The sequence below is a fragment of the Oppia nitens genome, unplaced genomic scaffold (genome assembly GCF_028296485.1).
Source record: "Oppia nitens isolate AA-2021 unplaced genomic scaffold, nextdenovo-longstitch-racon4-pilon3 scaffold41_pilon_pilon_pilon, whole genome shotgun sequence".
In the NCBI taxonomy this organism is placed as follows: Eukaryota; Metazoa; Arthropoda; class Arachnida; order Sarcoptiformes; family Oppiidae; genus Oppia; species Oppia nitens.
This window is the reverse complement of record NW_026533223.1, coordinates 481,947-500,788: the sequence shown is the minus strand read 5'-3', so window position 1 is coordinate 500,788 and position 18,842 is coordinate 481,947. Positions and strand designations below refer to the sequence as shown.

General features: G+C 18.4%; 1 protein-coding gene across 1 annotated transcript; it reads right to left on the bottom strand.

Annotated features, from left to right (window-relative positions):
• Positions 1 to 2,644: 2,644 nt before the first annotated feature.
• Positions 2,645 to 16,165, bottom strand: LOC128959113 (uncharacterized). Its single transcript, XM_054305056.1, has 8 exons — positions 16,115 to 16,165; positions 15,989 to 16,018; positions 15,824 to 15,841; positions 14,301 to 14,399; positions 13,418 to 13,897; positions 4,327 to 4,503; positions 3,786 to 4,220; positions 2,645 to 2,814 (listed from the first exon to the last, which is right to left on the bottom strand). The coding sequence occupies exons 4-8, from the start codon at positions 14,389 to 14,391 to the stop codon at positions 2,645 to 2,647; spliced, it is 1,353 nt and encodes a 450-aa protein (XP_054161031.1). The 5' UTR covers positions 14,392 to 14,399; positions 15,824 to 15,841; positions 15,989 to 16,018; positions 16,115 to 16,165.
• Positions 16,166 to 18,842: the final 2,677 nt, after the last annotated feature.

The window sequence follows — 18,842 nt, the reverse complement described above, 5'->3', positions numbered from 1 at the left end:
AGAAATTAGATATTTATATATATTTAATAAAATATATTTAAATACAATATATTTTTATATTTCAATAATTTGGAAAAATTTGAAAAATTTCAATAAATTCAATAATATTTTTAAAATATAAAATTATACATTACAAAAAATATTAATACCAATAATAATAATAATAATTTTAATATATTTTAATTTGTTATTAAAACTATGTTTCGGTAATTAAAAAAACTTTTTATTGTTTTTAATTATAACAATAAATAACGGATTATTTATTATTTATTTATTTTTTAATACCAAGGTAATACCACAAAAGTAATTTGTTTTTTTTCGTGTAAAATAATTTTTATTTTAAAAAAAGTTATGAATAAAAATTACAAAATTATTATAATATTATACTACATATAAATAGTTAAAAAATTTTTGCTGTATTTTCCTTATAAAAAAAGTCAATTATATTTAAATTTATTTCAAAATAATTTTGTGTTTGTATTTTATATGACAAAATTCAATGATCTCTCTCTCTCTCTCTCTCTCTCTCTCTCTCTCTCTATTTTATTATTTATTATATTATTATTATTTGGACCACACATATACACACACACACATTATATGTACACCCATTTTTTTTCAATATTATTATTATTATTATTGAATTTTTTGTATAAAAATTTTTGTAATAATAATAATAATAATAATAATACTGTACTTTACTTATGTAATAGAAATTTGATGTACATATATATAAATATATAGGTTCTCAGGTGTAATAAATATTAATATAATTTTATGATCAGGTAATTATTGGTTTTGCATTGATATATGCAGTATATATATATGAGATATTATTAACATATATAAGTTATTATCATATATTACGATACATATGATGTAACATCGATTTTGAAGACACATTCAATAATAATATACAATTTTTTCGTGTATATATATATATACTGTACAGTTATATACATGTATATAAAGGGGGGACAGGTATGCTGCTATATATATATATGAGAGCACAGTTACTATACATTATGTGTTGGTTTTTTTTTGTTGAGGGCGTTGTTCACAATCAAATCACACAAAAATTTTATTTAACATTTACTCAAAAAAAATTCAATTTTTTTATTAAATATTTAATAATAATTTTTACTTACATTTTTAGTCATCGTTTATAACTAATAATTATTTTTGTGTGTGTGTGTGTGTGGAAATTATCGTTGAAATTTATTATTAATAAATATGATAATTTTTATTATTATTATTATTATGCATATATATACAGTATATATTATTATATTAGTAATATATATATATACTGTATAAATACAGATATAAATTATCAATACATAATAAATATTGCTAACTCAGTAAAATTATTATCTATATGTTAATAAAATTATTAAATATAAACATATATTAATAATATATACACAGTATATATATACATATATACTGTATGTAAAACTGATTAATAATAATATTTTCAGCAAATATAATGTTAGTTTTGTAGCTTAATAGAAATTACAATGACCTGCATATTAATGATATAATAGTGATAATATAAAATAATAATAATATTTATATTAGACTTAAACTAAAAATTATCACCCACACCCTCCTCCCCACCCATCCCCTCTCAATATAAATAAGTATACAAAATAAAATTGCTAGCTAAACACTTAGTTAAAAAAATGTCAAAGGTCACACATAAAAAATAAATTACTAATATTTTTTTATATATAAAAAGTTAATAATAAATATTAATATAAATTATTTATGGCTGTATAATAATTTTGACATTTAATTAATAATAGATATATTATTTTATTTTTTTTGGATAAATATTAATATACTATTAATAATTATTTTATGAAAATGATTTTTGTTTGTTTGTTTGTTTTTTCAATATAAGATTTTTTTGCGTAAAATTTTAATCAATAAATCAATTGGATTTTTGTGTGCAATAATAATAATAATACTAATTTATAAATTAACAAAATTTATTCAAACATATTCAACAACAACAACAAAATTAAGTTAAAGGCTAACTATATATATATATATGCTATTTATCGATAATTTTGTTGTGATCAAACCATACATTAAAATTATAATATATTATTATATTTACACAACAATTACTTGATATATACAGTATAATAAATAAATAAATATATATATAAATATTTATCAATTGTTAATTAATTTTATAATTAGTTATTTATAATTACTTTCATAATTATTATTTTCAATAATCAATATTTTTTAAGCAATTAAAATCATTGCTAACTACTACTACTACTACTATAGTATACTATTGTAATGATAAAAAAAATTAAAAAATGTTAGTTATCACAAATATATATATATTTTTTTATCTCAATTATTTTTCATCATAAAGATACTGTACATACGTAACATATATTAAAAAAAAATTTTAGTACTAGACTTACGTTAAAATGTTATATAAATTTATATTTTATTTGTGATGATATCATATATACTGTATATATATATATATTGATATATCCTTACACTTGGCTATTGATTACGTGTATCGATTAACTCGTGAAACACTTTTAATTAGATAATAATAATAACATAGTCTTGTCTTATAATTAATTAAGTTTTGTTGTTTGATTATTATTGTCTATATAAGAGCAACAATGGTTAAGCGTATTGGTATCATAACTGGGATGTCCTCCTCCTCCTCCATGACCACCACCAACACCACTCCCGGTGCTCCGCCAATAGGTTCAACCAAATATGTTATCAGTGACTCTGAATCGTCTTTTGCAACATTTAATTGTTGAGAGTTGACTGYAATATATTGAATATATATATATATACAGACAATAAATATGATATATAAATATAATAAAACAAATAATAAATTTTTAGTCCAAACAATACCAAAAACAAAATTATAACTATATATATATACAGTATATGTATATATATATATACTAAAGAGTATAGTAAACAAACAATACAATAAAAATATATATATTTATAATAAATATTAGGCACACATGAAATAAAAATAAAGTTAGAGAGAGATAGAGGAAAAAAATAATCAATAAAATACTCGTAAATGTAATAAAATATTAAATTATATATTATATAATACAGTATATACTGTATATATATATATATATATATATATATATATATATATATATAATAATTTGCGTGCATTTCAACAAAAGGCAATATTATATATAATAATAAATATTAATATAAAAATATTTAGTATTTATTTTAAGCTGAAAAAAATGTGTGCAAAAGATAACTCTCATTAGCGGATAATCTAATAATAAATAATAATAATTTATATAATATATAATACAATATATAAACCATAAGTGAAATATTATAATATAAAAAAATAAAGGGATGAGAAATTGTTAACACAAAAAAAAGTTTGCCTTTTAATTGTATTATATTAACATAAAACCAAAAAATAAATAAATAAATAAATCATAATTTATATATAATTTTTTATTCTATGACAGCAAGCAATCTAATGTATTATATATAATATAATATAATATTATAACTAATTTATTATTTTTTATATGTTTGCCTATATTTTTGAATTAATAAAAGTCATGAATAATTAGACTAATTTTTTTTGGTGGCGATAAAAAAAAGTTAATTTTTCAAACAACACAACAACACAACAATAACAAAAAAAAAACATAAAATATTTGTGTTATTATATACAAAAAAATATTATATTAAGAGGAAAGTCGTTAAAAAAYACAGTTAAGTGAATGAGAGATAACTACCCGCATAACTATAGAGATGTATATCACTTTTGGGATGCATTTTAGGTGTCATCCTCTTGACAGTGGCGTAGTGTCCGCCACCACCTCCACCACCACCACCGGTGCCACAATCGGTGGCCATCTTTCTAATGGTTCCGTTATTGTCGACAAATGTTATACTATCGTCAATCTGTGTCGTGGCGTATGGGGTCGGATAGTATAGACATTTTTGTTGACCGCCGCCACTAGTATTCAACAGTATTGGTCGTTGATATTCACTACCAGTGCTCTGTTTAGTAGTCATTGGATTACGATTAGCACTACTACTGGTAGTTGTCTTATCCATATCACACAAATTGACATTATTATCATCTATACCACCACCACAGCCACCACCACTACCTATACCACCGTTAAGTATATTTTGCTTACCATTAGTCATACGATTGCCATTTGCTGTCATTATTATTGGGGGAAAAAAGAGATAGAGATGTTAGCTAATAGTTCCCAATTAAAAAAAAATCACTATTAAATAGTAGGGGAACAGTAGTTATATACTAACMGTCAAATGTATCGTTTGGATGGCGTCTATGTATAACTATACAGACCAGTAGTGTAACAATGACTACGACTATACCACTCAAAGTTAACGGCAAAATCACTTCAAACTCCAACAGTACTGATGTCTTGTAATCGCTTAGTATTACTGCCTCTTCATTCAGTTCAGCGTTTAGATTGTCTATTAAATTACATAATAATAATAATATTAAATATTAAACTATATTATTATTGTTGTTATTAACTATTTTTTWAAAAAATATTTATACATTAGTTTACATATAATATAATAGTATATCAAACAATAACAAACAAATATTTTCCTTAATATWCATTATAATAAATATTCATTAATATTATTCTGTTAATACTATAAGTCTATTATTTAAGTTAAGTTTTTTTAAGTATATTAAGTATAAGTTTATATACAGTACACTACAGTAAGTTAAATATATATMTAYAAAATATAATCACAAAATCCTGATAAACTTTTTATACAATATAAAGTATATATTGTATATAAGTTTACTAATAGTCAAACAAACAAAAAATTAATTTACCGTAAATATTAAATGCTAATAATAACTACTGTTGTATTGTTTTATTGAAATAACTGATTTATAATAATAAAAAAATCTTATATATTATAATATACAGTATTTTTTCATTATATATATATTATACAAAAATAAACTTAAGTAAACAATTTCCTTTAATAATATATTGTAATATTGTTGAAGTAAAATATTTTATACATTAAGTGATTCATAAAATGCTTCATATATTTCAAATAACAAAATTTTTTATTATATATATTTATACAGAGAAAAAAAATATTTTAATATATTTTCAAATATATAWATATATTGTATATATATATATATATATATATATGTACATAGACTTARCAACAAAAAAATCAAATATACCGTTCAATTTTAATATGTAATTTTTTTTGTCAGGTAAATAACACTAAAAATTTTGTTTTTGTTTTTATCTCATACAAGACATTATGAATATATATATATATATATATATATATATATAAATAAAAATTGTTATATATATATATATATATATATATAAATATTGTATATATATATATATATATATACTTATATATATAATAAGCGCTGACTCAACGCGTTTCCGTATATTTTCAAGATTTTCAATAGATTTCATAGTWTATATATATATATATATATATATATATAGAATATTCTGTTAGAAAATTCTGCTTAAAAATAAATATATAAATAAATGAAAAGTGAGATAAAGTTTTTTTTAAAAAAAAAATAAAAGTGACAAATAAAATATTAAATATATAAAAATAAAACTTTAAATTCTATAGCTTTTTAAGAAATAAATAAATATATATTAAATACATTTTTGATGTTTATTAAATTTTTTTGTTTAAAAAATGAATTAAAATAAAATCTAAAGTATCATATAGTTTTAACTTACTGTTAAAAATTGATAGATTTTTTTATAATATTTTATTTTATTTAAAATATTATTATTATTATTCACTTAAGTTTAGACTATATATTCTATAAAAACTATTAGAAAAATTACAAATAAATAAATTTAAATTAAAAAAGTGAATTTCAACAACAAAATACATTAAAATTTAAATTTATAAATAATTTATTAAACCATTTAACCCTATGATATATATATATATATATATTTAATGCAATTTAAACTATTGTTATTAAATCTCAAACAACAATTATTGTAATATATTTTTATGAATATTATAAATTACAAATATCTATACAAAAAATAAAAAATTATATATTTTAATGAATACATGAAATGATTTATTGCATTTCATATACATATTACAGTATAATATTATACAAAACTTATTATTATTATTATTTTAACTTAATATTTATAGTCACAAAAAAATAAATAACATTTAATAAACAGTACAAAAGCTATTACTRTATATGAAAACTAATGCTTAAGTCGACATAAATTTTTATACATATATTAATAAATTTTTAATAATAATAATATTATTATATTTAAAAACTTTTATGGGATTTGCTTTTTTAAAAATTTATGCATATATTAAATTAATTTTTTTTTAAATCTCATAAAACTTATATAATATAATAATTTAWATAATATAATAAATTTATTTTACACTATTTAGTATTATTAAGATTTTAATTTTTAGTTACGATTTATTACTTTAACATATTTTAGATGATATAATTCAACTTAAATTTTTTTGTTTTTTTGCTTAACTAATAAACTATAGTCTACTAGATTTAATTAATTTGTTTAATGTGTTTTTTTGTTGTTGTATTTTTTGCAGACACTTTAAAAACATTAATTAGAAAATTAATTAATAATAAAAAAATTTACTTATTTTTTTGGCGTTTAATATATGCAAAAAAAAAACTACTTCTATAAGTAAGTGTAATRTATATAATAAAAAGTTTGTTAAAAAAAACTTATATATATAAGTATATATATAAGGTGTTTGAAAAACAATTACATGTATTTATTAAGTGTCTTATAATGTCTTAAACTATATATATATATTTTGTTATGAATAATTTATAATTCAATTTTAATCTAATATCAATAATAATAATAATAATATTTTTATTTTATTATTTATTAMTATATTATGTAAACATAATTTTCTAGTATAGTTTTATGATGTAATAAAATTACATTATTTATTATTATAATATATATATATATATTGTTTTATTAGCTAAAGATAAATTTATTATTATTAAAATTAAATGAGATTTTAGATATATATATATATATATATATTTTGCAATTATAATTTGGGTAATAATAATAAAAATTAAACAATTAAAAATTTCTAATAATAATAATATATGACTATAATAAATAAAACTGTAACWTTTAAATATTTTACTTGTTAACTACTTAAATATTTTAACATAAATATATTTTACTTAGAATACTAAAATTTTATATTTTTTTATATTTTGTATTTTTTATAAAATTTTATAAATATCAATAGATAAATATGCTATAGTGAAAAATAATTATARTTTATTTATAATAGTATTAAAATATATTTTTGCAAATTGAATATTTTATAATAATATTAATTTATATTAACTTAAATGTCTATTAARATTAATAAAAAAAACATTAAATTATCATATTTATAGTAGATTTTACACTATATTACTTTATTTTAATATTGTTATAAAACATGATAATAATGTGATTATTTTTAACGATTACTGTTTGTAGAAAATAATATCACTATTATTATTATACAGTACTAACTTATTTATTACATTCAATTTTAATAATAAAAAAGTTTAGAAAATTAGAAAAAATACAAAATACATAAAAAAATATATCTCATATTACCTAATAGTTATAAATTAAATATTTTATTTATATGTAAATTTAATTTAAGYTTTTAAATAAATTTACTTGCTAATATCTTTWAAAATAATATKTTATTATAAAATATTAGTTTAATTATATTTATTGTTTAATTTTTTAGATTTAATTAATTGAATATATAAAAAATAATATAAGAAAATGTTTTTTATAAATACATAATAATAATAATAATCTATACCAAAAATATTTATACATTTATACAGTTATTTTATTATTATTATTCAAAATTATATTGAAAAATTAAAAAACTATATTTATTCAATAAATGTACTTGTTAACTGGATATTTATACTAAAGTACAATATTACTATTAGTTAATTGGAAAATCAGTAATATTATTATTATAATATTTAATTTAATTTTTGATTTTAATGGTARCAATAAATTTATTAAAATAATTGTTTAAGTATATAAATATATACTGTATAATGTTTTTCACTTAATTATAATTAGWTTATAATTTTGTTGTTATTATTGTTGTATAATTTAAATAATTAAAWTATCACTAAAATTATAATTAATATATTTCTATATAAATTTTAAATTTTAATAAATAAWAAATATATYTATTTATTTGTTTTTATTATAAACATTWTGTTAAATTGTAAATATTTTTGAAAACTGTAATTTTTTAACAATTGTACTTGGTTAATTGTTTAATAGATATTATAGTACATAATTAATATTAGATACACTAGCGGTTCGGTTTACATTATTTTTTTAGTTATAAATATATTTTGTTGCTATAGATTTATAATAAAAATTAATTTATTATTATAAAAAAATATAAGTAATTTAATTTATTCACAAAAAAACAAAAATTTTATAATCTTTTTCTTTAAAAAATTAATTAATTGGTTTATTAAAACAAATAATAATAAAGTATAATAATATAAATAATATAATAATGTGTAAATTTTTATTAAAAAAAATCTACTTGATAATTGCATAAATATAGTATATTAATAATCTAATAAATACATGTAAACTTTTTTTTACTATTCAATTAAATTGTGAATATATTTTAATTGATAAAATATGCAAACTGTAAGTTTAKAAATAATTGTACTTGTTAAYTGTTTAACAATATTATAGTGCTATAGTATTAATAGAATCACTATCAAATTATAATATAATTATTTTTTATATTTATTGTAATAAAAAATTAATATTCTTARTTAATAATAATTTATTTTTTTGAAWAWAATATAWATAATATTTTTAGCACTTAATTAATGATTATAATTTCAATAATTTATATAATTAACAACATATATATATAWATAAATTTTATTATTATTWTTTTATTTATAAAAGTWATATACTGTAATTTTTTAATAAGTCTATTWGTTAATTATTTAAAATTAATATATAATTAAACATATAATAGGCTAATAGGCAAACCGTATTTTTTAGATATTTAGATTCAAATATTTCAATAAATAAAATTAATATGATTTAGAAAATAATTAACATTTATTATTAATTTTTTAAATAATAAAACAATATTTTTTTGTAATTAAATTAACGATATCTTAATTTTAATATCTAAGCGATTAACTATTTAAAAAATATTWTTAATATTAAATTAGTYGTCCTCTATATTCCTATAGTTTATTATTATTATAAWAATAGTAATAATTGTTAATTTTTAAAAATATTACAGTTTATAAAAATTATTTATGCATTAATTTTTTAAGAAAAAAATAAACCAATTTTTTAAAACTAAATTTTTTAGAGTTTTAAAAAAAATTATATTATTATTGTGTATAWTTTTTTGTAACTAAATTAAACAACCATTAGTCAACTATTTAATATTTAATTAATATTAAATTTAACTCAATTATAACATTTAAAAAATTATAAAAAATAATAATTATCAAATTAATTAAAATATTAATTAATAACATATTTTTTAAAAAATAAATAAATTAATATTTTGGTATTAAATTATTTTAATAAGAAAATTAAAATAATAAAATTTATAATTTTTTGAAAAAAAAATATAATTTTAATTCAATTATTGATTCTATTTTAATGATAAAAAAATTATTTGAAATAAAATTAATACCCTAATAGTTTTTATATCTATTGATTTTTATTATAAAATACGGTATGCAAAAAAACATTTAGTTATTATATCTTTTTTTAAAAATATTTATTCTAATAAAAATTTTTAATAAAATAATTTATTTTTTTAGAATATATATATAAAATTAATATTAAAAATAATTTTAATTAACATTATAAACATATATATATATAAATTTTGCTTATATTATTTTATTTAAACTGTTAAAATTTTTAATAAATTTTTTTTTATTTAAAATTTATATATAATTAAATATAGATATAAAATGTTAATGCATATTTTTATAATTGCTTTTGATTAATATATATAAATTTATACTTAAAATATTTTTTCTTAAAATTTTTTTTAACTAAATTGATATCTTTTTAATATGTTTAAGAATATTATAATACATAATGCAATATTTATAATTTTTTAGATTTTAATTTCATATTAAATTTGTAAATTTATAATATATTGTAGTCAGAATTTCAAAATTTTTAAAAAATTTATTACACACACACACACACACAAAATAATTGTTAATTTTATTAAAATTAAACTTTATAAAACTAATTTTTTAATTAATAATAATATTATTATCAAATTATATGATAAGTTGTCAAACAATCATTTGAAGTATTAATTAATAACATATTAAAAAAAATAAAATAAATAAATTGAATATTTTATGATAATATTGTTTAATTAGAAAATTAATTAATAATAAAATTTACTTATTTTTTGCATAAATATATGAAAACAATTCAATTGATTGATTCTATAAATAATGTATAATTAAAATGTTTGTTAAAACAACCCTATATATATATAGTTTTAAAAAAAAATTATATCTATTGAATTTTTATGTAGTGTTTTAAATACGTTATGCAACTGATATAACATTTAGTATATTATTTTTTTTTAAAAATATTTATTGTAATAAAAAATTTAATCTTTTTAATTAAAATAATTTATTTTCTAGAATATATATTTAGCACTTAATTAATGATTATAATTTTCATAATTTATATAATTAACATTAACAAAAACAATAAATATATATATAAATTTTAATTATAATTATTTTATTTATAAAAGTTATATACTGTAATTTTTTAATAAGTCTATTTGTTTATTATTTAAAATTTATATATAATTAAATATATAATAGAATAATGTTTATGCAATTTTTTAGATTTTAATTTCTAACTTAATAAATAATAAAATAATAATAACAATATTATAGTAGATTTTTTTTGTAACTAAATTTTCGATATCTTAACATTAAATGTCTAAGCGATTAACTATTATAATACATAAAAAATATTTATAATATAAAATTTGTTTAAATTTATAATCAATTATTATATACCTATAGTTTATTATTATTATAAAAATTGAAATAATTATTAATTTTTTAAATATTACAGTTTATAAAATTAATTTATGCATTAATTTTTTAAGAAACAAAAATTATTATTATCAAATTATATGACAATTTGTTGACAATTATTTTAAATGTTAATTAATGACATAAAATTTAAAAAAAAAATAAATAAATTGAATATTTTATGATAATATTATGTTTAATTACAAAAAAATTAATAATAAAATTTACTTATTTTTTGCATAATATATGAAAAACTCAATTCAATTGTGTGAATCTATAAATAATGTATAATTAAAATGTTTGTTAAAACTTAACCCTATATATAGTGTTTAAAAAACAATTATTGAGTATTGAGTGTTTATATATTATAGTATCTTAAATATTATATATATTGAATATTTTAATCATAAAATCCTACTATTAGTTATGCAATATTTATAGCTAATTATAGTACAGCATATTAATATCAACAACAAAAATTATTTGTATTAAATATGTAGASATAAATTTTTAATTATATTTTTAAAAGTTTCAGTAAACTGTAATTTTTCAATAATTGTACTTGGTTAATTGACTAATATATCTATAGTAGTTTAATATTATTAGAGTAGTTTAACATGGATTATTGTTATTATAATTATACAGTATTTTAAATTTTATTATTATTAATGATTAATTAATTAAAAATCTTATTTCAAATTTAATAAAGTAATAAAAATAAACCAATATTATGTTTTCMACTTAATTTATTTTTAAAAATTATAAAATAAAGGAAAAATTTATAATAATTACTCAAAATATTTTTTTTTAAATAACATATTATATAAAATTACATGAATTTTTTATTAAATCAAAATAATTTTTAAATAAATCAAAATGTTAATTACTTAAATATTTTAATTATTAATATTAGCTTAGCATTAACATTATTTATTGTTAGAAAATATCATTAATAATATTATTATTTAAGTTTTAATAAGTTAAATAATATTCAATAATAATAATAAATTTTAGAATATTAGCAAAAAAATAAAATAAAAATTATAACATAAATTATGGCAATATATGGCAAGTTATTATCAATTATTTTTTTAAACTATTTTTATATTAAAAATTGATTAAAACTGAAATATTTGATTTATTATAATATTTTTATTGCAAATATACTCCTAAATATTATTTTCAATATTWAAATCAATTGTTCATTTCATATATTATTATATACCGTATATAATCGTATTATAATCCATAATAAATAAATAAATGAATGAATGGATAAATAATTATATCAATCGCTCAYTTTATWTATATATATAATCTAATAGTTATAAATTAAATATTTTATTTATATTGAGAGAGAAAACATATATAAAACATATATAACATAAATAATTAATTCAACCTAAAAATACAGTAAAATACTACTAAARCTATTAATTAGACTTAAATTTATTAAGATTGAGTATATCGTTTGCAATTGACTTATATTAGTGTTAGCTTAAAAACCAAACAAAAAAAATGTTTGAATATTTTATGTATAATATGTACATATGTGTAATACACTGTATATGATAAATTAAATTTGATCTAAAATAATTATAATGATAAAAAAATAATAATAAATTGTTTAGAAAATTGATGGACTTTTTTGTTGTTGTTGGTGTTGAGGAAGTGTAGGAAAAAATAGTCAAAAATATATACCAWATATATATATATATATATATAWTGTATATAATATTATTATAAGATACAGAATCGTGAAGTGAATGCATGTCTAATATTTTGATTATAACTTATATAAAATAAATCTATATTCTGTGTGTATATTCAAATAGTTTCAAAATGTGTGCCAATCATTGGCAATGTAGTTAAAGGGGGTTAAATCAATGGTGGGGCTGYTRGTGCTGGTATTGGCAGTGYATTAGATAGTTAGGAATGGGTAGAGTAATGGGATCTATACTAAAAATAAAAGTATATGAGAGGGAATGGTAGGGGAAAGTAGTCATTCACTACCGATGGATGGCTATTATTATTACAAACAACTGGTACTAACCAGTAATAGGCAAATGATTTCTGAATACTACTACTATTACATTGAATATAACCAAAAACAACAACAAAATACTATACATTCAAAAGTAATGGATGATTGAGACATATAGAGGGGAAGGGGAAAGGGATAGACATTATATATAWATATATAGTACTTACAGTTTGGTTGCATTAATGTCAAGAAGCTGTACTCGGCCTGTGAGCTGCCGGCCTGTGAATAGGCTGTAATCTGTATGTAATACCACTGATAGGGCTGTAATCCATCAATTAGTACGGATCGTTGGGTTGAATGTATAAACTGTGGATACTGTGTCCACTGGGGTTGTTGTCGCTGTCGGTACTTGAGCTGGAAGTGCTGTAGTGGACAACCGTTATCGTTGAATGCAAACAAATTGATTGTTACGAAAGTGGAGTTTATTGCGGACAGTAGTGACTCCTTGTCCGGTGCCAGTGGACTATTACCCACTGTTTTCACTGATATCTGATGCCGTGGACTACAACCGATCCGATTGCAGGCCATTACCGATAGTTCATATAATGTACCGCATTGTAAGTTATCAAACAAATAGTTTGTTRTATTACTCGATAGTTTCAATTGTTTTTGATAATTGATACTATTTTTACAGTCGATTATGTATTCTAGTGTTAGATAAAAATATATTATTATTATTATTATTGTTACGATAATATTTTTAGTATAAAATTTTCATTTACTACGCTAACACTAATCATCAAAATAATAATAAAAGTCATAACAGTAAAAAAATATATAAATGATAATTATTGTAATTTTCTATTATATTATACTATAAATTATACAAATTATAACAATAATAGCCTTTATCTCTACTATAATAATTTTATACACTGTGTATGCAATACAATGTGTGTATATATATAAATCAATAATTAATTTTCTGAGAGAGAGATAATATTATATATAAAATTTTGTTGTATTTAATACATAGATTTAATATATAAATTAATATAAAGTGGTTTTTCATAAATTTTTTTAATATAAATTATTTTTTGGTTTAATTACCAGAAACTGAATTATCATCATTTGGTGGTCGAATCCATTCGACATCAATACTAGAAGTGCTGACACTTAAGGGATTCAATGATAGACTCATTGGACAATCTATTTGAATGAATCAATAATATAAATATATCAATAAATTTATGTTAAAAAAAATTAATATCAATAAAAATTTTAAAAATCAAATCATACATTGAGATCAGTAGTGGGTTTATTGGGTTAAATACTACTGAAAAAAATTATATTCACTATTTTATCGGGTATTTATGTATAAAATATATACATATATTGAATATATTGTATAAAATCTTATATAAAATAAAAAAACTAAATGTTTAATATCTATTTTGAATGCATGAATTGAATTTGACTTTGAGGTCGACTAAACCCTTTATTGAAAAGCATAAGCAATGAAATATACTGTATCTAACATTATATCTATGTATATACTGTACGTACAGAATATTCTGTAAATTCAATTTTATGCCTTAAAAAATACTCAAATAAAAGTTTATTCAGATATAAAATATATGTATAATATATATTGAAAGCTTAAACTATACTGAAACTAAACTGACAAATATTATATGCACAGTGACTACTGTTATGAAATGAAATATCAATAGTTATATATAGATATAATACAATGTATAATATATATATAATATAATAGTTTAGTGACACTTACTATGACTATAATCAATATTCCGATACTACTGTATACTACACACTAGTGTAACAATATTTACAATATTATTATTATTATTATTTGTATAAGTTTTTTAGGGTAACTTCAAGACATTTATAACATTTATAATAATAATAATAATAGTGTGTTTAATATGTCTTATATAAAGTACTGTATATTAAAAATATATCTGATATTAAACACTAAATTTTTTTTGTTGCTCTTTAATAACTATTGTAAATTATTTGTTCAATAATAATAAATTTGATAATAAATATTAAAAAATCATTTAAAATATATATATATATATATATATATATATACATATATATATTGTAACTCATGTTAATCTACAAAAATAATTTATTATATTACTATCTCTAAAGTTAATATTATAATTAACACAATAACACAAACACAAAATTATATACATGTTGTATAAAATAGTTGATTTGATAATATATAATATATTATATAATGTATATAAGTTATAATATATATTGAAATTATTAATGTAAAATATAGTATATTATTAAATAATCAATAATAATCAATAAATTGCTTTAAAGTACTACTAATACTAAAAGTTTTTTTATTTCGCAAAAAAATTTTTATTTAATAAAAGCTAAGTTTTTTTCAAAATTTTATTTTAATTGTTAGTTGAAGTTAATTAAATAATGTGGAGCAGAAAACCAACAAAAAAAATATTTTTTAAAACCCAAATAAATAAAATCCCAAATATTTATAAAATAAAATAATTTCTAATTTCAACAACCATTTCACCCATATATAGACACAATATATATATATTATAAATATATATCAAATTAAACCATACCTTCAGTTAATGTTTCCACTGGTATTGTTGTGTTGGTTAGTGTGTGTATGGAAAGCGTGTGTAAAAATAAATAAATAATTGTTTGTTAATAAAACAGTCACACAATAAATAAATTGTTAAAAAATCTTTTTTTTTATCTATATATATATATATATATATATATACCCGTAATTGGCTCAGATGGTGGACCGGCACCTATAGGTAGGTATGGGTCGTCAAACAAATTGAATAAAACAAACAATACAATTATTAGATAATTAATTTGATTTTTTTATAAAATAGTTGTCAAACCTTTCGAGTTGAACGCCTGGACAACGATCTTATATTTAGTCGATTTGTTTAAATTTTTTAGTATTGTCTCACATTTAGTAGTAGTACTATGACTACTACTAATTGTTTTATCATTATTATTGATATTATTGTTATTATTGTCAATAGTTTTATAAATATAAACATCTGAWGTTRTATCCGATRATACTTTATATCCAATATAATACCCTTTTATTGAACCAAAATTTATTTGATTGTCCGGTGCCTAACATAAATCAATTCAAACAGAAAGAGAGAGAGAGAGAGAGAGTTAGAGGTTATTATTATATTTGACAACACATGTAGTTTTTACACTTCAACTACTAGGAGGAGAGTTAGGTATAGTACAGTAGTATTAAACATATATATATATCTTATGTCCAAAAAATAAAGTAAAACCTAAAGTCAATAAATTTAAAGGTCTATACTCTTAAGCTATCCATACATACCTTCCAACTGATTCTTATAGTATTTGATGAATTAGAGTGAGCCTTGATATGTGTCGGTGGGTCACTGGGAACTGGCGGTCAATACAAAACATAAAAACAATAATATTATTATTATGAATGATAGATATATAATATATTGGATAATAAAATATAGTTTTTTCATTTAGTTTATATACACACAAACACACATTGAGAGAGAGAGAGAGAGAGAGAGAGAGAGAGAGAGAGAGAGAAAGAGAGTAAAATAAACAATGAAAAAAATTTTGATTTATAATTTTTGAAGTCAACGACAAACTATAATATTTTTTTCAAGTATATTACTCACACACATATGGTATATATTGTACAATATATACAGTAATATACTGTATATATATATAATTTATATATTGTTATCATTTATTTCAATCTTTTACATCTATGAAAGTCTTTGAGAGAAAGAGAGAGAGAGAAAGTAAACTCAAGTTTTATGAGCCCTGAAGTTGTTTTCCCGGAGTTTTTTATATATATTTTTTATAGTGTTTTTTAACGCCAATAATAATAATATAAAAAACTGAGTGTATAATAGTTAGACAAATATATGGTATTTTAAGCCATATAATGATCAATATTTTTATGTTAAGCCGAAAGTCATTTTAAAAATAAATATTGTGTGTTTGGTTTGTCTACAAAACTATTTTTTTTATTGTTTAACTTTTAGTTTTACACTGAATATAACAAAAAATTACTACTAAATAAAAAAATAGTTTTTTTTGCATATTGTGTTCATTAAGTTTTTTTATTATAAACTTTTAGTGTGTTTTATTTATGTGTGTATATATAGTTAACTAAACAACAAATATTAGCACTTAAATTGTATTAAACAATATAATACTGTATATAATATAAACTAAAAAAAAATATATTTTCTATATATAATTTAAATATTTGCTATAAAATTTTAGATTTAGTTGATTGACTACACTAACAGAATATTATTAATTTTTAGATATACAACAAAATGTAATGTAAGTAATGTATAATAATTTATTTAATTGATTTACACATTAGAAAGTTAGGGGAAAATATTTTTTTTAATAAAATTAAGTGTAAATTTTTATATACATTATGTTTTTAAATGGGAAAAAACTATTTATTAATAACTATTACAATATATGCTAACAACTAAAACGATCAAAATTTAATGTAACATTATATATATATAAAAATATATAACAGTCATCAACAAAAATAATAATAATAATAATTACAGTAAAAGTACTGTACTGTATAACATCCCATAAATATGATAATATCCATTCATCCAATAAAAAAATAATATTAATACCGAAAATTGAAAAATATTTTGTTATATCAATCTCTAACAGATTATATTCTCTATCAATAACAACAACAAACTGTTATACATGTTATCAATATATATATATATATATATTGATATAATATTATATATATATCTATATCTGAGATAAGAGTCAAGAAAATCCTCAACAAAATACTATCAGAAAAAAACTTTGCTTTCAAATAGATTTTTTGTGTTGTGTTTCGCCAATCGATTATCGATTCCTAGACTTTAACTACAAGAGAGAGAGAGAGAGAGAGAGAGAGAGAGAGAGAGAGAGATATGGCTGTTATGTGTGGTGTCTCTGTCTTACAGTACTTTTGTTTGAATCCCAAAAAATAAGACTATATGTGAAAAACCTATTGATGTGTCCTCTCTCTCACTAAATCACACACAAAGACAGAAAGATAGTGAGTGTGAGTGAGTGAGTGAGAGAGACAGACAGACAGACAGAGAGAGAGAGAGAGAGAGAGAGAGAGAGAAAGAGTGAGAGAGAGAGAGAAAGAGAGATCTAAACAATTCAGAGACTTTAACTCCAATCACTCACTCACTCACTAACTCCTATTCCTCACTCTTTCTCCTTATATTCAATCATAAGCTATAATAGCAAGAGATGAAAGTCATATATTTATTTTGCTCAATCACTCACCCACTCATTCTCTCTCTCTCTCTTACTCACCCACTCTCTCACTCACTCACCCACTCATTGACATACAAAATAATATACCAAAAGTGTTTCATACATACCTTCTTCGTCGGTCTGAAAATTGATTGCCGGAGTCGACGACTGACTCATTCCGAGTGAATTGACGGCCGAAACGCTTAATGAATACATATTATTGGGCGATAAGTCAGATATAGTCCATACCATCTCTATATATATAATACATAGACAATAAAAATTTTGTTACTTATATAA